General features: G+C 45.8%; 1 protein-coding gene and 1 pseudogene across 1 annotated transcript; both read left to right on the forward strand.

The window, feature by feature from the left end:
* The first annotated feature begins 936 nt into the window (after nucleotides 1–936).
* LOC123039786 (putative disease resistance RPP13-like protein 1) lies at nucleotides 937–10,350 on the forward strand (annotated as a pseudogene).
* An 11,542-nt stretch (nucleotides 10,351–21,892) lies between these two features.
* On the forward strand, nucleotides 21,893–23,453 carry LOC123043005 (flavone O-methyltransferase 1-like). Its single transcript, XM_044465330.1, has 2 exons — nucleotides 21,893–22,281; nucleotides 22,359–23,453. Exons 1-2 carry the CDS (start codon nucleotides 21,902–21,904, stop codon nucleotides 23,032–23,034), a joined length of 1,056 nt encoding a protein of 351 aa, XP_044321265.1. The 5' UTR covers nucleotides 21,893–21,901; the 3' UTR covers nucleotides 23,035–23,453.
* Nucleotides 23,454–24,963: the final 1,510 nt, after the last annotated feature.

Consider the following 24,963-nt stretch of genomic DNA (forward strand, 5'->3'; position numbering starts at 1 on the left):
GCGCCGGTAGTACATCAAGATCGTCACCACGCCGTCGTGCTGACGGAACTCTCCCTCGACACTCGGCTGGATCGGAGTTCGAGGGACGTCATCGAGCTGAACGTGTGCTGAACTCGGAGGCTCCGTATGTTCGGTGCTTGGATCAGTCGATCGTGAAGACGTACGACTACATCAACCGCGTTGTGCTAACGCTTCCGCTTACGGTCTACGAGGATACGTGGACATACACTCTCCTCCCTCGTTGCTATATCATCACCATGATCTTGCGTGTGCGTAGGAATTTTTTTTTTGAAATTACTGCGTTCCCCAACAGTAGTCGCCTTCGTCGTCGGCGGCGGCCATCTCCCCCTTGATGCGGCCGTCCCTGCTGCACCCTTGCCCGGTGTCGCCATGGCGGACAGGTGCCGCCGCCGGCGGCGCGTCGTCGTCGCTGTCGTCGAGGACGACGACTCCTCCTTCTTCGCGGCCCCGGCGGCGCTGCTCGAAGCGCCGCAGTGCAGCGACCTGGGGCCCCCTCTCCATCCCGAGGAAGTCCTTGGGCGCCCATTTCAGGGCCGCATCGTCGTCGAGCTCCACCTCGTCGGGCTCCGTCTTCACGGCGGGGAGCCCCGGCTCCGTTTTCACCGGCGCGAGCCCCGGCTCCGTCTTCAACTTGACGAAGCACGGAGGAGCCGACGATGGGGCGCGCCGGCCGCCTTCGTTGATGAGGGAGAGCCGGAGGAGTGCGAAGAGGATCGCGACGACGAGAAGGAAGACGATGAGGAGACGAACATCCTAGGCAGCCATTGCCCGGCGCGTCGGCGGTGGGCCGGGGCCGGAGCCGCCGGGTAAGGGTATGCCAGTGGCGACTCGTTGCTGCCCTTGAGGTGCACCAGCACGCCGTCGAGCGTGCGGCCGGGGACGCCCCACCACACGCGGCGCCCCTTACTGTTCTTCATGCCGCCCACCACCGGCGCCCCGTTGGTGGACGCCAGCCCCTACTCTTGTCGGCGCTCGAAGTACGCCGCCCACGCCAAGTGGTTGTCGACGGCGTACTGGGGCAGGGCGCGCTGCTCGTCGGTGAGGGAGGCGCGCGCGAGCTCGACCTCGTCGGCGAAGTAGGCGGGTCGCGCCACGGCGTCGGGCAGCGGAGGAACGGGCACTCCCCCGTTGCTGAGCCGCCACCCCGACGGCCTGGCGCGCATGTCCGGCGGTGCCGGGATGTTGGCCTCGAACAGGAGCCAGGACTCCTGTTCGCGGAGCGAGCGGCGGCCGAAGCCGTTGGCCGCTGCCTCGTCGCTGGGGAAGCGTTTGGCCATTGTGGGGCTGTCGGGGTGAGGGTGGACTCGGAGGCGGCGCACGGGAGAGGGAGAGGGAGGGCTCGGCGGCGGCGGTGCACGGCGGAGGGAGAGAGCTCGGCGGCTAGGGAGTCGGCTTATATAGCCGCGCCCGTGTGTACGCGTGGCGGGAGGGGAGGCGTCGCCGCGCCGCCCCGTGACACGCCGCCCGTGAGGAATCGATGGCAAGGCTGACCGGCGACGGCAGCGCGGCAGCATTGGCATTGATTCCAGCGGGAACCGAGGCGATGAGGGCGACGAAGCGCCCGTCTCGCTGACTCGGCGGGCCCGCGGCTGCTTCGCGCCAAAACCACTCGCCCCGGCGCCCCCGGGCGCCCCCAGCGCGCTGGGTTCGGCCTGGGTCCGCCGGCGCTGATTTCGGCTCAGGCCGGTGAAAATCAGGCTCCTGAAGGTGCGACTGGGCCGTTTTTTCGGCGCCGATGCGAAAAAATCGTCTGGGGGACCGTTCTAGGGGCGCGGCTGGAGATACTCTTAGGGAATATTTGGATGAAACGCGTGTTAGCGGGCATTTCTGCCGCTAACCTTGTCACGTTTGTATGCTACACTTATGCTTGTCGTGTCAACCGTGACTTAATTAAATGTCCAGGTGGGCGATTGCCCCACATCATCTTTAAAAAAAAAAAGACTTGGATGAAAAATGTACCCATTATAACTCCTGTGTTATCAGTTTCATGATAAATGAAAATTGGGAGCTAGGCAACCAAGGTTCCTCACGTCAGAAAAATACCCCTCATTGAAACATGTCCATGTGTTATCTATATCTATACCTCTATACCTACTAATAAAGTAAGGTGAGTTTCGTCAATTTTTTCATCCGTTCATCATATAAAATTATTTTGTTCCGTACTTATCCGAGGTGGTACTAAAAATTGATTAAAGATACATCACGCAAAAGAGTTACATACACTTCCTGACTATGCCACGTCGTCTTATGGGCCTACCCGCATGAGCCGCCTTTGACTACCTAACCTGAGTTTCACATAAGTATTAATAATAATATAGTACCACCTCGATTGTTTACATGGAATTATAACAATTTATATACCTAGGCAAAGTGCAAAGGACGAGAAGACACAGGAACTTTGACCCGACCCAACCCAAGAAAGAATCAAATCAAGAACAAAAAAGATGAGTCGTCCCAAGGCTTAGGAATTGTACAAAGGAAGGAGGATTGGAAGAATCAGGATGTGAGGAGTCGCGTGCGGAGCAGAGAAAGGGAGAGGCGGCGGAGACTCTGCTGCCATCTGGGAGAGAGGCCTTGATGCCAAGAAGTGGACCCTTCAAACATATATGTATCAGATCAAAATTGTCATGCACCCAAACGAACTGATCTGGAGGAACCAGATCCAATGCATAGCAGAACCACCACTGGGGTTAATAAGAAGATGAAGACCAGACCGGTGTGAGTAGATCAAGCAAAGAAAACATGACGAGCTGCTCCCTTACTTGAGGTGCGCGGTGAAGGCCGCGTGCACCCGCCCGGCCCCGCTCCTCTAGCACGAGTCCGCCAAGGACTGCAACGTCGCCGGCTACCACATCCCCAAGAATACCCGCGTCCTGATCAACGTGTGGGTGATCGGGCGAGAGGCCTAGGCCTAGGCATGGACGGACGCCGGGGCATACAGGCCGTCCCGGTTCGACGCGGGCCGGGATTACCGTGAGGGAGAGAGGAGCAGCTCCACAGAGGACACCAAGAACCAGGACATCGGACGGAGAAGGGAGCAGCTCCACAGAGGACACACCAAGAAACCAGGACAGCGGAGGGGAAGGGGAAGGGGGGCCAAACGGATGAAGAAAACAGAGGCGGAGAGCACGAGGAAGGGAGGGGGCTGGGGGCAGAAAGCACGCTGACTCCCACACATATATTTTCATTTTTTTAGGCAAACAAAACCTGGCGACCGCGTACAAGTTTATGCTGGCTAAATTAGAGGAAAGTTTTTTTTTATTGTAATGGGACGGGAAGAGAGGTGTGTGTGCGTGTGCATCTCTCCAAAGTGCACGTGCTTTTTCCTAAACTAAGTGCACGTGTTTTTTTAAGAGAAATAGCCTATCGTCTACGTGAAATGCTTATGTTTAGGCCAAGTGCAAAAAGAAAGAAAGGAAATATAATATTGCAAGCCAAACAACCAACATTTTCTAAAGAAGAAGAAAGATAGAAAAATTTATTTTTTTCTATATCAATAGAAAGTTGTATATAAACAATCACACTTCAATGCACCACTACTCTTCCATCCGGTGATAGTGCGATGCTAAAGGATATGCCGTCGAAAGACATGAATGTGGCTTCATAAAAAAAGTTGTTGCCATAAAAATTTCTGCCACCATTGCCGTCAAAAGACATGAATGAGTCACCAAACACTTGTGGTAATTTTTTTCTGTGCAATGCACGACACATTTAATTGCTAAATACAAAGGTTAAAGGAAACTTTCTTTTGAGAAACACAATACAAACGCAAGCGCTTATAAACACGTACATACACCCTACAGAGATTGAGCCGACTGATAATGAGATTGATGAAATCACCACGAACATCTCACTATTGATGCGAACTTCGCCTCTCACTGAAAGAATGCTACGCCTTTATGAGACATCAAAGCGTCAAACATCGATTTTAATTCTTTCTGGTATTGGGTGAACATCTCACTATTGATGCGAACTTCGCCTCTCACGGAAAGAATGCTGCGCCTTTATGAGACATCAAAGCGTCAAACATCGATTTTAATTCTTGCTGGTATTGGGTGAACATCTCACTATTGATGCGAACTTCGCCTCTCATGGAAAGAATGCTACGCCTTTATGAGACATCAAAGCGTCAAACATCGATTTTAATTCTTGCTGGTATTGGGTACCATTATCCTGCCCATTCATCCTAAACTTGGTTCACAGGGCTAAAACCAAAACTGACCAATTCATGTATGGACATACATGCATGCATTGCAATAATAGACACTAGAATAGGATATACGTTTCTTCTATACTTCGGCATCGCCTCCATGCCCCCACCATTCTGCGCTGATGTTTATTTTGGGGGACACATAAATTTTCTCTGCACTGCAACAGACGTGCATATCTGCTATGAAAATAAAATAAAATCTTCAAACCAAACAACTAACCATCACTAGAAAAAACAACATTGTAAAAATCCGTTTGCATTCAAATGCTTTCAAAAAAAAACTTTTGGCTTAGTTATTGAACTCTGAAATAATATACAACAATTCCATCATATGTATATCCCACTAAAAACACATACACCACTCCACTTCCACCCGGTGTTAGTGCTAAGCGAAAGGAGGTGCCATTGAAGCACATCACTATGACTTTCTCAACTCAATACTCAATGGTTCGGACACCAGTAATCCTATATTTTAACTGTGAACATAAAGCGTTTTTGTTTTTTGAGATAAAGAGAGTTTTAAATTGTTCTTGCTTTCAAAAAATATTCATATTTTTAAATATGTTCACGTTTTAGAAAATTGTCAAAATTTCCAAAAAAAGTTCATTTTTCTTTAAAAAATACATTTAAATTGTTCACAAAATTACAAAAATCATAACTTTTAAAAAATCACGTGTTCAAAAATGTTGGGGGTCAAAACATGCTCTAATTCTAATAAAGAATTCAAAAATAAAAAATATTCAATTTCATAAAAATAATAAATAAATATTCGTGTTTTCCTGTAAAGCAAAAAACCGGATTGACACTCTATTTCATGTCCATCAGCCACTACTCTTCCACCAGATGAAGGATGTTCGGGTAGCTTCTCTACGTCCATTATCATGCTTCAAAAAGCAATAATAGTGTACCCTTATCACCGGTGTTTACCAGAATTGGATATAAGAAATGACGTGTAATGCACACGTAGTATGTTTTGCGTTTTTCTTTTGCCCGTTGCAACGCACGGGCATTTGTACTAGTACTAATAAAGCAAGGTGCGTTTCTCCGATTTTTTTCATCCGTTCACCATCAAAAAGATTTTTTTCTAATCGAGGTGGTACTAAATTTTTGTCCGTTCGTCTATTACAAAAAGAAAACGCCAGATTATGTACATGGGCCGCTCGAAGTGTGGCATAGGAAAGCCAGCCCAGTTATTTTCGTGTCCAGGTAGGTAGGAAAACCCTATTTGTCGCATTGGGCGTTAGATAGTTGCCAATTCGCATTGGGGGACAAGCTGGGCTGGCCCGTGTTTTTTGTTTTGTCTGATGTTTCTATTTTTCTTTTTCGTTTCTTTCTCTTCCTCTTTGGTCTTTTTTCCTTTCATGTTTTTTCCCTTTTTTCGTACATTCAATATTTTCAAAAAAAATCATAATATGATAAAAATCTGAATTTTTTAAAAAATGTTTAAAATTATAAATTTTATTCATTTTGAAAAATGTTTAGAACATTAAATATTTGTTCCCATTCCAAAATAGTCGCAAATTCGCATACAACGTCCGAGCTGGCTGAACCATTTTGTTTTTTCGTTCTATGTTATGTTTCTATTTTTCTTTTTCCATTTCTGTCTATTTTTCTTTCCTATTATTTTGGCTTTATTTCAAGTTAATTTTTCTTTCTGCCTTTTTTTCGTAAATTCAAAATTTACATAAAAGTTCATAATATCAAAAAATTCTATTTTTCTTAAAATGTTCAGGATTTTAAAATATATACCATTTTGAAAACTGCTTAGAACATTAAATCTTTGTTCTCATTCAAAAATTGGTTTAGATTTTTAAAACAATGTTCCATTTTTTCTTTGTGTTTCCCAAAGTTGTTCGAGATTAAAAAAAAGAATTTAAAAAATGTTCCAAATACTAAAAATATTATTGTTTTAGTGAAATGTGTGCAAATTCAGAATAATGTCAAAAAACACATTTTCAAGTATTTTTCTGAACGTTTCAAATATGTTTCATTTAAAAAAATCACAAATTCAAAACATGTTCATTTTATTATAAAAGGTTTATGTTTTCAAATAAAATTGTGAATTTTGAGTGTTTCATATTTTGTTGTGTATTTATGAAATGTAAAGAATTACAAAAAATGTATGGGATTTTCAAAATTATTCATGTTTTCAAAAAAAAGTTTCCAATCTGAACTTTGAGTATGATCTTAAAGGTTTGAGCTGGCCATTGTTTGGTAGGACTTGTTTCTTTGAGTGGCTAGCAGCACGTAGTCGGGTCTTTGAGGGCATGATTTTGATCCCTCAAATCATCATTTTTTTTATTTTTTTCATGCCTTACTAACACAGGTCTTCTTGGTGCCTACCAGTGTGCGTCTCATGCGCTATTTTACGCAACTAGCGTCATATAGTAGCCCCCACGCAGTTGGCCCAAAAAACAAATTGCTCTGTCGCATAGGTTGTATTATGCCTCAGCCGCGCTCACCTACTGGGTGTTCGAGGGAGAATTTTTTGTCCTTGGGCCAATAAAAGAGAATATATTGGTTTGGCTGGAATAAAAAAATTGTGGGCACACGAGCGCTAAAATAATCAAAGAGAATAAACCCTAATAGAGTAGGGACATTAGTGTCTGGTTATGCACTAAATATGCTAATGAAATAGGATTTATGTGCTACAATTAGTAATACATCCGGGTTATGGCATCGTAAGAAAGAATGGCCGGAGCAACTGTGCCCCGAAGGTCACCGCATAGCTACCAAATGAAGTGGCAGACACAACCCCTAGACAGAGGCGGACGCCGAGGAAAAAAAGGCACGGGCTAGATGGTTGCCGCCAAGCCGACTAACGCCACCACTATCAAGATCTCGCGGAACAAACATGACCCACGAGAAGACCACAACTCCTCTCTCTATTGCACCGCTGTGGAGATCATTTTTGGTAGACACATCAATTATCTCTCCTATTGCTTCTCCAAAGAAACATCTCCCCCATTGCAACGCACGGGCATATGTGCTAGTGTTATTTTAATTAAAGTAGATTTTATTGACCCTTGACGCAGGTTCATGGTGATACAAACATAAAGAGTTCATACTCAGCCATAACGGGATGAACACAACCCAAAGAAAACCAACGGTCAGTAAGCAACACCACACGATCAAATCCTAGAAGTAGTATCATCTAGTAGTAGCTTTGCTTGTACGTCTTAATGTTATATCTGAGATCAGACAGCGGCGCATACATGGTTCAAAACTGTTGGGGTGTGTGTGTGTGTACTCATAGCCCCATACTAGTGTATATATTTTGTACCCATGGCAAGTGAGAGCGGAGAGAGGGTTCAAGAAAATTCCAAAGAAGCACAAGAACAAATCACGGTCCACTGTTCCTGGAGTGAAGATGTTGCGTTGGTCCCCGAGTACCCTTTGTGAAACAAACGTCAAGCTCATGGGTATGTTCATATTAGTGCGTAGAGGGCGTGCACATGTGTGTCCGTGTGATGGTGTTGGTATACCGTTATGTGTGTGTGGGTTTTGTGTGGCTGCCTTGTCTTCTCTGAAGAACTAGGTTTTGGCAAGTTGGAGATGCAACGGTCAAAGTAAACTTGCAGATTAGACGATTTACTTATATTACATTAGTATTCTTTCTTCATTTAGATTGGGGATAGTTCGTGTAAGAAAAATTCTCTCGTCATGTATGGTCACCTATATTTTATTTTTGGAAGATTCCTGACTTGTAATTTCATGTCCTAGAAGAGTGGCTTGTCAAAAAAGAAGTTGGTAAAGAGCCTAAAGAAGATAGAAAACGTTATAAATGAAGCACACCATATTTTGGAGAAGCTTAACTTGTCAAGCATAAGTGATAGCAATATAAGACAGACAATGGTTGCCAATCCTACTACTACTGCAGTTTCTCCGCAAAAAGTATTTGATCGAGATAATGATTGCGACAAGATCATAGCAATGCTGCATGAAAAAGAAGGTGATCTTCATCCAAGTACCAGCAACGGTCTATGCTTTTCTGTAATTGGCATACATGGAGTCAGCGGGTCTGGGAAATCTAGCCTCGCACAGTTTGTTTGTGCCCATGATGAAAAGGACAAGAAATACAAGAAAGAAGGCCATTTCGACCTTGTTATGTGGGTTCATGTCTCTCAGAATTTTAGTGTGGGCGACATCTTCAAGGAGTTGTATGAGGCAGCTTCAGAGCCCAAGGATGCTTCAGAGCCTAAGGTTCCATGCCCTCAATTTCATAACCTGAATATCTTGGAAAAGGAATTGGAGAGGAAACTAGATGGATAAAGATTCCTTCTGGTACTAGATGATGTCTGGTCCAATAAGGATGTTGGTGATCAGAATCTACTAGAGTTGCTTTCTCCATTGAAGGTTGGAAAGATGGGAAGCAATATCCTAGTGACAACTCAAAGTAAACATGCATTACCGGATCTATGTGCTGGCGTGAGATATACTACCACGCCGATAACTGAGGTTGATGAAACTGCCTTCTTTGAGCTATTCATGCATTATGCCCTCGGATGTGGCCAAGACAAGAGCATCTTCAAGACCATTGGTGAGGAGATTGCAAAAAAGTTGAAGGGGTCACCTCTAGCAGCTAGAACAGTGGGAGGAAATTTACGTCGACAATAAGAGGTTAACTATCGAAAAGGAATCAGCGATCAAGACCTTTTCAATAAACGGACAAGACATCTATGGTGGAGCTACTATCAGCTTGATGAACAGGCAAGGCGTTGCTTTGCTTACTGCAGTATTTTCCCTAGGAGATGCCAATTGCACCGTGATGACTTAGTTAGATTGTCGGTGGCAGAAGGGATCGTAAGAAACACAAATGAAGGGGGGGGGGGGGGGGGGGGATATTGAAGATGTTGGTCAGGAAATCTTTAATGAACTATTGTCGATCTCATTTCTTCAACCAGGCGGCTGGGACTACTATTATACCAAGGAATACTATTTAGTTCGTGATCTGCTCTATGATTTAGCAGAGGCAGTAGTTGGAAGTGACTGCTTCAGAATTGACAATAACACTAACCCGAAAGGAAAGGGTTGGACAAGAGATGTTCCTAGAGATGTTCGCCATCTGTTTGTTCAGAGTTATGATGCAACATTGATTACTGGGAAGATTATTGAATTGGAAAATTTACACAGTCTCATCATTTATACTGTTGGAAAGGATACACTAGTTGAGGAAATAATCGTTGAGAGCATACTCAAGAGTCTGCCGAAACTACGGGTGCTAGCAATTGCTTCGAGTCTGAAGGAGGATGCATTTATTTGGAAACCAGATATATTCTCTATCCCAGAATCTATTGGTCAATTAAAACATCTACGATAGTATCTTGCTTTCCAGACAGATAGTGAATGCAGAGTAATTTTACCAAGTAGTCTAAACCAGCTTTACCAGATGCAACTGCTAGATTTTGGTCAATGCGATAATTTGGTATTTTCCTATAGTGATCTTATCAACTTGCAGCATGTATTCAGTGGTAGTGGATTGCAAATTTCAAACATCATCAGTAGGCTTGTCTCACTCCAAACAATGCGAGCATTCATAGTAAGGCATGAACAAGGGCACGAGGCAAAGCAGTTGAGGTACCTAAACAGGCTCAGCGGCAAACTGAGTATAGATGGTCTCGAAAGTGTTAAAAGCAGAGAGGGAGCTCTTGAATTCGAACTAGCTGCCAAGAAACGGCTCACAGATCTAACACTCGGATTCAGTGGAAGTTCAAAGTAGAAGCAGAGGGGCTTGAAAACGTGTCAATCTATGGCTACGAAGGTTCGGCGTATGGATGGTGGGTAGGCAAAATGGTGGACCAGAGAAGCTGCAACAACTTACACTCTTCGGTTGGAGCCAGCCAGGACGTGCTCCTGAACTGGAGGCTTTCAATCATCTTCGTATGCTCTATCTGATACACTGCAGCTGGAACTCCTTGCCAGGCAATATGGAGCACCTCAGCTCGCTCAAGGAACTAGACATCTATGAATATTTAAATGTTCGGTCCCTTCCAACGCTACTGCAGTCTCTTGAATATTTTACACTCGGCAAGCGTGACGCCGGGCTTATGGAGTCCTGTGAAACAGATGGACATCCAAATTGGCAAAAGATTCAACACATCCGCAAGAAATATTTTTAGGTGAAGAATGCAATTCCCCTTTAGAGCAAGGTTGTCAGAATCGCGATTTTGTTATACGATTCTACGACTTCACAATCCAAACTAACTTCTCTGATTCTACAGCTTTAGTTCATAGAGTCTACGTTTCTACGATCCTGATACTGAAGATTCTACTATTTGCGATCCTTCCATCGGAGCACCGATTCGATTCAAAATCGCGATTCTGACAACCTTGCTGTAGAGCATTGCTTTATGAATTATTATTATGTTATTAGTGACCGCTTAAGTTCTCGAATATATCTGCTTCCTTTTCTAGGGACTGACGAGAGGGCTTGGAATCGGAGTCAGAGTATTTACGTATGGCCCCTAACTTGAGACCAGCCGCTGGAAAAGAGTTTATTTTATTCCAATCGGAGTCAAGAGTACATCTACACGGTTATTCATAGTTTATTCCTGGATGGATTTGTGCTTCCACTCCAATCCTGGGTGGATTTTCTCTTGTGAGTCTGAAAACCGAGTACAATATACTTCCTCCGTTCCTAAATATAAGTCTTTTTTTTGGAGATTTCAAATCTCTCGCTAATAATAAAGCACGGATCCGTTGCGCACGTTTTTCAAAAAGCCCCCTATGATATTAAGTAATTAACCCGCAGTCCATTAAATAAGTGAAAAAAACGTTTCGTAATTTTGCCCCACCCGTGGACGCATTTGACAAGAAAAACACCCCCAATGCCGCTCCTCTGTGCAGAAGTTGAGCTTCTCCGTTCGCTGACCCAACTCCTCTTTGCAACCCGGGTGCTCCGCAACTGCCCCAACATGTGCTCCTGCGCCACATATTCTATCTTACTCCAATCAACTGCAACGCGGCCACGGATGCATGCTGATTGACTGCGTTTTTACTATCGAGTTGTTGCCACTTCCACCCAATGTTCAGAGCTGCAAAATTGTTCTGTTTAGGCATCGCTTCAGTCTTTGCTCCCCGTGGACTGTCCTTGTCTCTTGTTTAGGTGTAGTGTTCAGTCGGATCTTATGGCGATGGATGGAAGTCTCGTGTTATGCCAGATTCAACAAATGTCAAGATCCAGGAGCCATGACTAGGGCCGTGTCCTCACGCTCCAGTTCGATGAAGCTGTGGAGCTCATGCGGTGGTGGTCATGCAATCGGCGTACGTGCTGCGCATCTGAAGAACACCGGGGGAGGATACTGCACCTACATGGATCCATCACTTCTGAGTCGAGGTTCTCTGTCCCCATCCTTGTGGCTCCAGAATTCGCTAGCCTGCTTCTCAGTTTGCGTGTTCTAGATGTTTTTCCAACATCAGTCGAGACATTACATGTTGTGGTGACACCACAATCACCTAAGTTGGGCATCAATACATAGTGCTAATGCTTCCATCTGGAGCCAAACTATGTACTTTTTCTTTGAGGTAACCTAAAGTTCTTACTGATTTAACCAATCTGTAGTCAAACGGGACTTATGAGCACACTGGAAATCTCAACATGTTCTAGCATGATGTCAGTAACATTGATGTGTGCAGTTACACATTAACCTGATGATCTTCTATGGCTTTCAAGGGATGTCCAAAACTTCTTCTTGGAGAGTGTGCTATGTGCAAGAATTCTGACAAAGCTGGTGACTGTATTTAGCATGGGAAGTATCACTTCAGTCACCGAGTTGAACTCCAAGTTGAAATCGTGGCTGGTGATAGCTACCATTTGTAATGTAATGTTTTGCTGTTGGCTCTAATATAAAAGCGGGCCTGGATTGCAAACTGCTAAGAATGGTTCCCTTGTGTGTATTAGACGATTAATTAGTGATCCTGATTTAGTATAAATAATAATATAATTTGATTGGTCACTTTTCAACTTTTTTGTGCTAGATTAAACAAAAAGTTGAAGCTTGACAGGTTTGTGTCAATTTTCAGGATGACGGCTGCGGATGTCTGGTCGGTACCGATTGTAGCCATGTAGGAGGTGCTGGTCGATAGTTGCCACGGGAGTTAAGGACATCAGGTGTGATCGTGAAGGCACCAGCTGTCCTGGAGATACAGGCGGCATCAGAGACATATAACAAAGTTCAACCCGTAGCAATGCATGGGCATTTGCAGCGGCGGAGCTATGTTGTTGGCTGCAGGGGCCATGGCCCCCCAGCCTTGGTAATTTTTGTGAAGGAAAAAAAATGGAGGAGAAGATTAGAAGAAATATACACATTTGGCCCCCCCAAACATCCATATTTTCTGTTTGGCCCCCCCAAACGATTTTACCTAGCTCCGCCAGTGGGCATTTGTGCTAGTTGACTACAATATACGGATGTATATAGACATATTTTAGAGTGTAGATTCACTCATTTTGCTCCGAATTTAGTCCTTTGTTGGAATCTCTAAAAAAACTTATATTTGAAAACGGAGGGAGTATTACTGGATGTAATTAAAGGCATAATTGTACATAATTGTAACACCGGAATATTGTACTGGAAAGGCATGATGAAACCTACCAGTGCCGGCCAGTCTGCAATATTGTAAAGAGCACATATATAGTGTCAGTGCATATAAAGTGTCTGAATCATGCACTTCCGTTTCTGTATTTCATCATATTATTGATTAAACAGTGCACGTGCACGTGCACAATATATAGTTCCTGAATCTTCTGTACACAATATTATTGCCTTGTGTCTGTTTCTACACCCCACATATTCTGTAAGCTAGCAATCCCTGACGGAAAATTTCAACACTCAAAGAAAACTACTCCCTCCGTTTGGAATTACTTGTCGCAGAAATGGATGTATCTAGACGTATTTTAGTTCTAGACACATCCATTTCCAAGACAAGTAATTCCGAACAGAGGGAGTAACTATGTAGGAGTACAATCTTCAGGGCCTAGTAGTGGGGACTGGGGGTAAGCCAGCCAGTCTACCTTGATGCTCTGCTCATTTGTGCTGTTGTACATCATCGTGCATTGCCTGCACAGACAACACCAACAACTCTTCAGTGAAGTGCAGATATCATGCAGTCATCGAAATAACCACTATTTAGTTGTATCCCCTGAAGATCTGATCCAGCAAAGCATTGTCTAGCTTCGAACATGAGAATATTTTGTAGGTCATGTCATCTTCGCTGTGCTTCTTCTGAACAGAGAATGGTGCATGGTTCCTATCAGCTCTGGAATATCCGACACCAAGCTCAGAGGGAAGAATTTCTGCATCAAAAAATAACGAATTAGCTTAGTAAGAAGTGATTTCTCTCTCTCTCTTGATAACGAAGGAGGCAGGGAAGAGTAGACAACAGCATTGCTGCCTCAACATCAAGTTAACTAACAGGACAGTATTATGTATTTGCTGACCATTCAATTTAAGTCGTAAATCTCCATTCGACGAGATTGCCGTCACTGTACAGTTGTACTCGTGCCCTTTAATTTGTTGGATTCTAGAACATAGTAATACCCTGCCTGCATCAGAGATTGAATCTATATATGCCTGGTTAGAGATGTATCCGGGTGGCGTTAGCAGTCTTGAGGCTGCAACCCAGCAGCCAGTTGCCTCCTTTGATAGCCTACAATTCAAACTTGGAGCCAGCTAAAGACAAAACGCCCCGCCACGAGGCCACTTATAAGAACTTTTAACCTGATACAGGTGCTAAAAAACAGTAGTAAAAAAAAATAGCAGGTTACAACTAACCTTTGAAAACTTGAAATTTTGAACCAAACTCTAATTTTCAAGTTTGGATTATATCGACCATAATCCAACTATCTATATTTGTGTATGGTCGATAGTCGATACAAAACAAATAGTTGGGCATCTTACATAGCAACTTGTACCGAAATTACTCAAAACGACAGACACTTTAACACACTGAATGGATACAACGAAGCGTAACTTTTGAATGCACTTGAACTTACTACAGTACTTTTATTTAGGAGTAAGGAGTTGAATCTCAAAGGCAACAGGAGCATGTGATGTTTAAGCGCAATCAATCACACGAGAGAACGAAACTCTGGAACAACAACTCAAGGGCTATATGTTACGGTACGCCTGTCTTCTGTAATAGTTAACATCCACCGACCTTGTACGGCGCGGCTGTCTTCTACTCCCTCCTTTCCATAATGTAAGACGTTTTCTGACACTAGTGTAGTGTCAAAAAACGTCTTAAACGGATGGAGTAGTTAATTAATTGTACAGAAAGAAAACGGGCATATTTCTAAGGCGCTGTTAGGGCGCCTTATCACTTAAGTATCTAAAGCAGGACGCCTCAGAAACATGGGCAGCCCGACACACTTGAGCTGCTCCTGGCTGGGAGGTCCTCCTGCAGCATGAGGTAGTTGAGCCGCTCCTAACTGAGCTCCTCCTGCAGCTGGGCGCACTTGAGCTGCTTCTGCCTGAGCTGCTTCTGCAGCTTGGCGCACTTGAGCTTCTCCTGACTGAGCTCCTCCCGCAGCTGCTTGAGCTCCTGCCGTGGATCCGAAAAAGCCCGAGGCCCGAGGCATCTGCTACAGCGCTGGCGGCCCACCTCGCCGTCGTCCTCTCGATCCAAAGAAACCAGAGTTCTGAGGCGTGGGCGGCCCACCTCGTTGTCGTCCTCCGGATCCAAAGAAGCCTGAGGCCTGAGGCGTCGGTTGCGGCGTGGGCCGTCGTCCTCCGGATCCAAAGAAGTCTGAGGCCTGAGGCGCCGGTTGCGGCATGGACGGCCAACCTTGCCGTTGTCCTCCGGATCCAAAGAAGCATGAGGCCTGAGGCGCCGGTTGCGGCATGGACGGCCAACCTTGCCGTCGTCCTCTGGATCAAAAGAAGGATGGGGCCTGAGGCGTCGGCTGCGGCGTGGGTGGCCTACCTCGCCGTCGTCCTGAGCCATGGGCACCAGGTTGCAGCGAAGTTGTTTATTCCTTTGTCAGGCAGTGCTTGAAATGTTCACCTACAAATACAATATATAGTAGCATACAGATGGTCATTAGCAATTACTCCCTCCGTTCCAAAATAGATGACCCAATTTTATATTAACTTTGTACTAAACTTAGTACAAAGTTAGGTCATCTATTTTGGAACGGAAGGAGTACTACTCCCTCCTTCCATCTATATAGGGCCTAATGCGTTTTTTAAGACATCTTTTGACTATTGACAAGATTAATAATACATGACATGCATAATGTGAAAATTATATCATTGAAAACTCCTTTCACATACGAATTTGACAATGTGCTTTGTGTAAGTTGCATGTCATAAATTATTGCTCTAACATTTGGTCAAAGTTAGCCTCGAAAAACGTATTAGGCCCTATATAGATGGAAGGAGGGAGTACATTGCACTGAATACCATAGCATTATACTAGCATAGTAATATACTCCCTCCGTTTCTAAATATAAGTCTTTTTAGAGATTCCATTATGCACTTCATACGGAGCTAAAGGAGTGAATATACACTCTAAAATATGTCTATATACATCCGTATGTAGCTTGTAGTGGAATCTCTAAAAAGACTTACATTTAGGAACGGAGGGAGTATATGCTACTCCTAGCTGTGTAAATGACAGTTCCCAAAGTAACCGATTGATGTTATAAAAACTGATTGTTGCTGCTGGCAAGATAATAATTGACATAAACGTAGAGGGTTTCATAGAAGAAATTGTCTTCACTAGACTGTTAATATGGTGAGATCTTATTCCCCTGACGCTCGGTCCAGGATCTGGTTTACCGCCAAAACAGATCCGTGAAAATAAGATACTCATGTGACCAAAAGACACCTATTGAGCTGCTGAAGCAATCATCCATTTCCATTCCATCTGAACTGGAATGCTACTAGCTCCTTGTTCTTCTAGGGCATCCAGGGAGGGGGTACCTTACCTTGCTGCAGTTGCAGGTCAACGCCGAGTCCGGTGTAGGAGAACTGGAGGATGGGGCGACGGCGTGGTAGGCGGCGGCGGCGGCTGCGGCTGCGTGCGCTGTGTGGGAAGAGAAGAAGAACAAACCCTACACGAGCCGAGCCGAGCCGATCGATTCAGTGAGATAAGATAGATGGACTGGGGAAAAGAGCTGGCCCGTTGAGCTCAAGATGCAGTAGAGCCCATTTGGCCCAATTGCCGACCGATACGGAAACAAGGAGGAAGCAAGACCCTAGTATTTCAGATTTTATTTTAGTATCCGGATATACAACAAACTTCAGGTTTTTAGGCATGCTCCAAGATGACAAGTTTACTTGGCGAGTATGGCAAATCCGTCTCAGTTCATTTTTTGCCGGAAAATTGTCGTGCTTGCCAACTAAATTCACCATCTCCGTGCCAATATTAATTGTCATGAAAAACATTCGATTTTCCATGTCTAAAATCTGATGTCACATTTTTAGTCTTTCTTTACATTTATTATCCGATGACCAACCGATACAAATAGGTACTTCGAACTATACATGTTGATAATGCACAGGGCGGGCCTGTCGTGGTTTTCTCACGGCAGATGTCCTTGTGAGAGAACTTAGGTGTGAGGTCATCACCGCTTGGTGGAATAAAATTAAAGCTATCCATACCATATGTCCGGTAATAAGCTCGAGGTGTCCTTGCCTCTGGAAGAGGCTTCTCTTCCTCTTCTTGGAGTTGGATGCCACCATGGAGGTGGAGACTGGAGAAGGAGCTGAGGAGAGGCAGTCAGATGGTTCTTGCAGCAGGGGTTCGAGCACATCAGCAGGGGCTTCGATCCAGTGGAGCTACGGCGTCGGTCTCCGCAGGCGAACTGCTGCTTCTTCAGGCCGAAAGGCGGCCATCGTTATTCCGCCTGGCCTTGATGCCATATAGGAGACAACTGCTGTGTTCGTTTGGAGGCCATGCTGAGCTGCAGCGGCTATGGCGGTTCCGCCGTCCCAAGTAGCACGTCCCCGGCGACGGCGTAGCTCAATCCATGGGAACGCAGTGAAGGACCCGATTGCTTTTCCATCTTTCAGTTCGGGGTCCTATTCGTAAAAGACAGGGACTTGTATGCAATATCATGTTTCTGTGGTGTCTTGATGTAAACTGCTCTGTAATCCTGGCTTGTGTTTAATGCAGTGTTTGAGTCCTTCGGGACCTTCTCTTGTTCAAAAAAAAAGAAATACCATATGTCTTTCTGAACATAAGTCCTCTAACTCAACATCTCCAATGTCAATAAGGCTTGGAGAGTCATCTTTTCTCTCCTCCCTATTTTCGTTAATTATTTTTTGGAGATATATATCTCTTCTAGCCTGTTCCATGGAAGAAATCAGGTCTTGATTGTGAGCAACCATATCTAGTGCACATCCCAAATCAATTCCAACCTTGTTAGCCATATCATATAATGAAATTTTTTCATCAGAAAGAACATGATCCTTACCATAATTGTTTTTTCAGCTGCCCTTTCCTTGGCCAGGTCTTCTATTTTAGCATCTTTTTATCCAGGTTTCTATCACTTCTTCTACTAGGTCCATCCTTATCTTTATCCTTGTCTCCTTCCTCCTTGTGAATTCCTAATTTTGTGCCTAGAGATTCGACTGAATCCTGACTGGCTGAATAATCCACAGGTTCTGCATAAGCATCTTCAGGTGTGTGATCCTGGGGTATTTCAGATTCTAGCTCATTTTTCTCACCCAAGTCTTCTCCATAGATCTCTTTCTCTTCCCAAGCATCAATTTTTTTCCATGCACTTGTTTATTAACTCTTACTGACCTTGGATCATTCCCAGCAGACTCTTCTTCTCAGTTTCCCAAATAGCAGTCTCTTTTTTCCTCCACAGGTTTCCAAGCATCATTTCTGCACCTGATCTCTTCAACTTCTTGAAATTTTATAAGAGTTTTATCTAGCTCCACCTCTACTTTCTTTCTCAAACCCACCTCTAACATATAATCTTTCTGCATCTTCAATATCTCCTCATTTTTCTGTTGCATCTCCTCAAATTGTTTGAGTCCTACACTCCCCAAGGAGATGATTTCCTTAGTTCCATCAGCTCCCAACTCATCAATTTTGAATTTTTTCTGACCTCCCATGTCAGTCCCCTCAAGTTCAGTTTCCATGATCTCAAACTTTCTCTTTTCTTCATACCATCCTTGTTCAATCACCTCTTCCAACTCAATGTTGATTCTGTATATCACCAGGTCCCTGCTAGTAATGTCAGTGTGATGGGGGATTTTTTTCAAAATCTCTGACTCCCACTTTAGCCCTGATTTTCTCTTTCAGAATGGTGGACATATCAATTTCCATAACAGGGCCAAGAGAAGCAGCCACCTCACACATTCCAAAAAAATATGTCTAAACATTCAGGGATTTTCCCAAACTGCACCCACACTATGTGCATTTTGCCAATAGCTTGAGTGTCATATGTCCAGCTGTCCACATTGATCACAACAATGGTCCCCAGCAAATTGAAATTTCTAAATTTGTGAAGTTCTGCCAGTCTGCTTTTGCTGGGAAAACTCATCAAGTAAGCTCTGTCTCCATGTTTTTTGCATCTCCACTGCCAGTTCCAGCTGAACATGTAGTTGAACCCCTCCAAGAATTGAGTCTCATTAATCTCCCCAGCAGAAATGTTCACAATGGCCATAGGGTTAGTCTGTTCACTACTAACAACCTCTTTAGAATTTTGTACCAGCAGCACTCCCAAACCTCTAGCTGCATAGCCAATAAATTTGGGGGTTGGCTTGATTTGCTTCAGCCAAGCACATTCCTCCGTGATGTGAGAGTTCTTGCCACAAATAATACAATTGGGCAACTTGCAGTCTCTAGTCAGATGTCTGGCGTCCTTGCACTTGTTGCACATAACTCTGAAATTCCCGCCAGCTTTGTTTTGATTCAAGCTCTCCCTCTGGCCAAACCTGTTGTTCTGAAACCATCCCTTCTGCCCTTGTTTATCCCCACATCTATGTTAGCTTCACTCTTATCCATGTGATCTTTCCCTCCTGCAAGCTCTTTCTTAGTCTCATCAGACAAAACACCTCTACTGCTTTCAGGGGGTAACAATTCCACCCCCAGACGAGCTTTCCATCTTTTGTTGGGCCATCTGGGCCATCAAAGCCCCAAACCACTGCTGCTGTTGGATCAGATCGAAAGAAGAAACATGTATCACCACATCCTCTTTTCCTTTGAGATCTCTAGCTCTCTGATCCTCTTCCATCCTCTTCACAAATTCTTCCTTGGAGCTCGAAGGAAGCTTCAGATCTGCCATCCCTCTCTTCTCTTCCTCCACTTGCTGATTAGATTTCCCAGTCTCCTCCCTGTACCCAAATCTTCCACCTCTTCTCTCATTGTTGGGGTATATTTCTCTAAATCTGTCAAGCTCTTCTTCCTTTCTTCTATACTGGAAATTGTCCCTCCTTCCCCTATTGAATCTTCCACCCCCTCGATATCCTCCAGGCCCCCTGTTCATCGTCTCTCTCTCTTCACTTTTACCCAGTGGCGACGGGGGAAGGGTAAACCCTAAATCCTCAAGGGGATCGCACTCTTTCTCAAAGCAGAGAAGAGGCGCACTGTTTATAGTCAGAAAGGCTTGGGAAAGCGTATTGCTAAAAACCGCCTCCCCTTTTGCTTTGTCCATTTTTTGCCCATCTTTATCAGCTACCTTTTTACCCCAAGTGGGGGAAGACTTACCATATCTACCCAAAATCCCTATAGGTACTGATACTTGACATCTATCAATAACCATATTATCTAGATGTACACAATCACTTGACCAGAAATCTGGGATTTGTACATAATTTGCACAACTCATTTTTTCAGCTATATATATGCTTCTTCTAATCAGGTCTGGATCTACCTTGCAACTGGATTCTATAGTAGATCCAGTGCCATAATTTTTATCATTTTTCCTGATAGATTTGTTGAGATCAACATCTCTCACCTTGTTTTTATTTCTGTCACCAATTCCCCCACCCACTTTCCTTTCTGAATATGTTTCCCCAAAGACAGGACCAAAACATGGTCTATTTACGATCTTATCCCCATTACTAGCAGCCAATCGGCTTTGCTTGTTCATTCTAATTTTGTCAACAGAGATCTCTGTTTCACAACCGACAAGATATTTACTGGGAGAAGAAGTTTTACCTTGCAACACCGACGAGGGCCCAGCCTCCCCGTTGGAGACCTCACCGGCGAGCAGCCAGAAGCGACTGCCCGCCGGCGAGGCTCCTATCCACGCGCGCGGCGGGCGAGGCAGAGCAGACGCGGCGACCGACAAGGGAAGCACGGGGATCGCCTTATCACCAGCGACCACCTCGCCTTCTTCTTCCTCGCACCAGGCTTCACTCCCTCCTCTGTAGCGTTGACCATCGGGTCCCCCAATGCCTCCTCCTTCACCGCCGTAGGATCCGGCACCGGGAGGCCCATCACTGCTCCGACGACGAACTCCGTCGGACCCGCAGGATTGCAGCGGCGGGATCGAAACGCTCTCCACTTCATCTCCTTCTTGGGGTCGTCGGACTCCGACTCCTCCATCGCCCAGAGCAACATCCTGAGAGCACCCATGGGCTCGCCCGTCGGCGTGAGGCGCCAATCCTCTGCCTCCGTGAGCCGCCTGTACGCCATCCCCGCCGCCTCCTTCAGATCCCTCTCCTCTGTGAATCATGAGATGATCCCCATCAGCTTCTCCAGCTTCGCATCGTCTCCGTTGGCTATCTCCCTCGCCCTCGCCTCGAGTCTCGGCTTCCAGGGCGCCATGGATCTCCCGAACTGGAGCACAGGTTTGTGGTGTGGGAGGGGGATGGATCTCGTCAAATGGGGAAGGGATAGCCGCACCGCACCGCGCCGCGGATTTAATCCTCCGCCATTCGCGACGCTCCTCCTCCTCCTTGACCTCGATTCTCGCATCGCGCCGCGCCTCCGCCCCAATCCCCAGCGCCCTGCCCACCAGAACAACGTGAGAAGGGAACCTAATTTGTGTACCTTCCTGTATTCCTCCCTTATCGTGTACCCGCACCGCGTCGACACGCATGCCACGATCGTCCAGCAGCGTCCACGGCGAGCCGCACCGCTGAAGGAGTACGCCTTGTCGGAAGAGCAGCAGCGCCGGCGTCGCGAGGTCGGAGACGAGGTGCACCGCCCACCTGCGATCAGGGGTGGCCTTTACAGACAACGGATGCCGTATTACAGACAACGGATGCCGTATTGCCTTTACAGACAAGGCATGTAGGGGGTGGCATCGTCTGTGCGGAAGAAGATGAAGTGAGAAATGGGTCCCCCCCGTGGCGGCATTGTCCTCCTCGTTGAAGACTGTTGGGACGGGTCTTCCGGCTCACGCCCCACGTCTGTCTCTCCTACATCAGGGTGGAGCCCACTTCCTCCGGGCTGCAAAAAACAGCTAAACAACACTTTGCAAAACATTTTTGTGAAATTTTGAAGTATATTTTTTTTTTGTATTTAACTATAGCAAAGGGTGCATATGAGGTCGAGCACATAAGAGCACTTTCTACTTTAGATCACTTTGAGAAATGATAAAGAACGGACAAACCAATGTAGGGAGACACGTGTTGGTGTCTAATTATTGGAGCAGAAAATTGAGTGAGACCGAATTGAAAACCAGTCAACTAATTATTAAACACTCCCTAACTATAACTAGCATTCCAAGCATGATCCAAGTGCAAGAAAGTAGCAGCTTGTGACATGGCCGAGGAAGAGGCGTGCATGTTCGCGCTGCAGCTGGCCACGTCGGCGATCCTGCCCATGACGCTCCGGACTTGCATCGAGCTGGGCCTGCTGGAGACCCTTGCGGGCGCCGGCGGGAAACCGCTCACTCCGGAGGAGGTGGCCGCGAAGCTCCCGTCCAATTCCAACCCGGAGGCGGCGGCCATGGTGGATCGTTTGCTCCGGGTGCTGGCCGCATACAAGGTTGTGTCCTGCGTGGTGGAGGAGTGCGAGGACGGCGGCCTCTCCCGCCGGTACGGCGCCGAGCCGGTGTGCAAGTGGCTCACCGCCAACGAGGACGGCGTGTCCATGGCTCCGTTCTGCCTCCTGGCCCAGGACAGGCTCTTCATGGAGGCCTGGTGTGTCTTTTTCTTCATGGAGACTCATCCGTATCAAACTATATATCCATCTGAAATTATTAGTATTTAATTTGCAGGTGCCACATGAAGGAGGCGGTCCTAGAGGGTGGCAGCGCCTTCACCAAGGCGTTCGGGTCGTCGTGGTTCGAGCATGCCGCCACGGATGCTCGCTTCAACCGCGTCTTCAACGAGGCCATGAAGCAGCATTCCGTCATCATCACCAAGAAGCTCCTTGAGCTGTACCCGGGTTTCGAGGGCATCGGCACCCTCGTGGACGTCGCCGGCGGCCTCGGCGCCGTCCTCCACTCCATCACCACCAAGTACCCGAGCATCAAGGGGGTCAACTTCGATCTGCCCCATGTAATCTCGGAGGCACAGCCTTACCCTGGCGTGGAGCATGTCGGCGGCGACATGTTCCAGATGGTGCCCTCCGGCGACGCCATCCTCATGAAGTGGATCCTCAACTGCTTTAGCGACCAGGAATGTGCCAAGCTGCTCAAGAACTGCTACGACGCATTGCCCGCCCATGGCAAGGTGATCAACGTGGAGTGCATCCTGCCGGCGAAGCCGGCCGCGACCAACAGCGCGCAGGGGTTAATCAGCACCGACGTGTGTCTGCTGGCCTACAGCCCGGGTGGCAAGGAAAGGTACCTGAGGGACTTAGAGAAGCTCGCCAAGGGTGCTGGATTCACCGGCGTCAAGGCCACATACATCTATGCTGACTTTTGGGCTATGGAGTATACCAAGTACTAGCGCCGCCGCCGGTCTCTTCTACCTAACTATTGCTGTTCTCATCTAACTCCCATACTACTTAATTAATAACCAAGCAAAAAAGTAAAAATAAAATAACCCATACGCAATTTCCGCATAAAATCAAATGGTGTGAGAGTTAAATGAGACTTAGTTATGTCTCATCTAGATGAGAACTAGACATACCCATTTTATATCAGCCCCCGGCGCCATATACAAATAAGATACTAAAATCAAACTATATGGAGAACTAGAGCACATTTTCAATCTATAATAACGTCTATATATGTTATTATAACGTCTTACAATATTTGTGACTGGCTGGCTGCACGGCTAGATTATATTAACTACTCTCTTCATTTTATAATGTAAGATGTTTTTTCACTCTAATGTAGAATTAATAAATGTCTTACATTATGGGACGAAGGGAGCACATATAATCATACTTTTATATGTATATTTACCAAGATGTATGTCAAGAGAAAAACACGATTTTGGTTTGGTAGCGGCCTATTCATCAACTATATTTGGTTGTTGGTATGGACATTGGTGTAAGATAACAAATGACATGTTGAGTATCGTGATTATTTAGAACTAGCACAAATGCCCGTGCATTGCGACGGGGCATACATAGTCTATTGCACAATATCGATTTTGGGTGACATATCTTTAGGATGCATATTCTATTGTTCAATATCTACTGTGTATATCACATATCTTTTTAAATATCACGTGCATCAGGCGACAATGTGAACCTTTTTTTTACTATTGAATTACTCTATCCTCCACAGTACATATATGTCTCTTTGTGTTATGCGTCATCTTAGAACAACTCTCTTTCTCTACCGGGCGATCTTCAGATGACTCTCTAAAGAGGTTGATGTTAGCTGGGGTTGCTCGTCGGGATGATCTTGTTTTAATTTGTTTTATACTCCAGGATGATCTTGTACTCCTATATATATTGTCCACGAGGCTCAAGCAATAAAAGTTGATTCCACCAATTCTCTATCCATTCCTTCTACATGGTATCAGTGAAACTCTGATTCAAAGCCCTAGACGCCGCAGCCGCCCTTGGGGTGGTCGATCTCCATAATCGCCACCGATGACCGTGTCGTCCGTACCTAGGGTTTGTTCGTCGATCCAGTTGATGGGTTGCCCTAGCGAGTCTTCCTATCAATCATTTGATCAACGTTTTCTCTCACGTCGGTTGTTTGATCAGCGCCTCGTATTTGGTTTACCGATCTAAGATCAGATTGAGTCGCCTACCACTACATGTCAACCCTCAAGCCTCGACTCCAACCTCGGCGAGGACTACATCGGCCATTGATACACCGTAGGCTCGCGCTTCAACAACCACGACACGCGTGGACAAGCGAAAACTCTAAACCAACGGACCTCTAAGGGGTATTACGCGGTCTCTCTTGGCTGACTAATCTCCACCCCCCTGATTTTCAGGGGGTGTGGGGCCCCTATCTTATTTCTTTCCACCAGATGATCATAGCTCAGCTTCCCCGTAAAACTCTATTACCATGTCTGCCGTTAACCTCCAGCGTCCCTGCAACTCACGTGCATGCACACGTGCATCATCTAGCTAGCTACGGGTTCGGCTCCTCTGCAGTCACGTTATTACTGCACAGGTACTGTACCGACCCACATCAGCCATCCATTTAAATCTGACGGCTCTCATTACCCCCACTCGTTTCTGTTAATAAATGGAAACAAACAGCTAATTATGTGGTAGAAAATCTCGTACGGCTCCAGGATTGCCGCCAAACAGAACCTGGCGCCAAACAAAACACACCCTGATAACCTCCTTGGCGCCAAACAGCGATCCCTTTGCCTTTGTCCCGCTCATCTTCCTCGTTCCTCCTGTTCGTCCTTGTAAAATAATATGACAAAGGTACGTTGATCGGTGATCTGTACGTGGTGCAG

The sequence above is a fragment of the Triticum aestivum genome, chromosome 2B, assembly GCF_018294505.1.
Source record: "Triticum aestivum cultivar Chinese Spring chromosome 2B, IWGSC CS RefSeq v2.1, whole genome shotgun sequence".
NCBI classification, from domain to species: Eukaryota; Viridiplantae; Streptophyta; class Magnoliopsida; order Poales; family Poaceae; genus Triticum; species Triticum aestivum.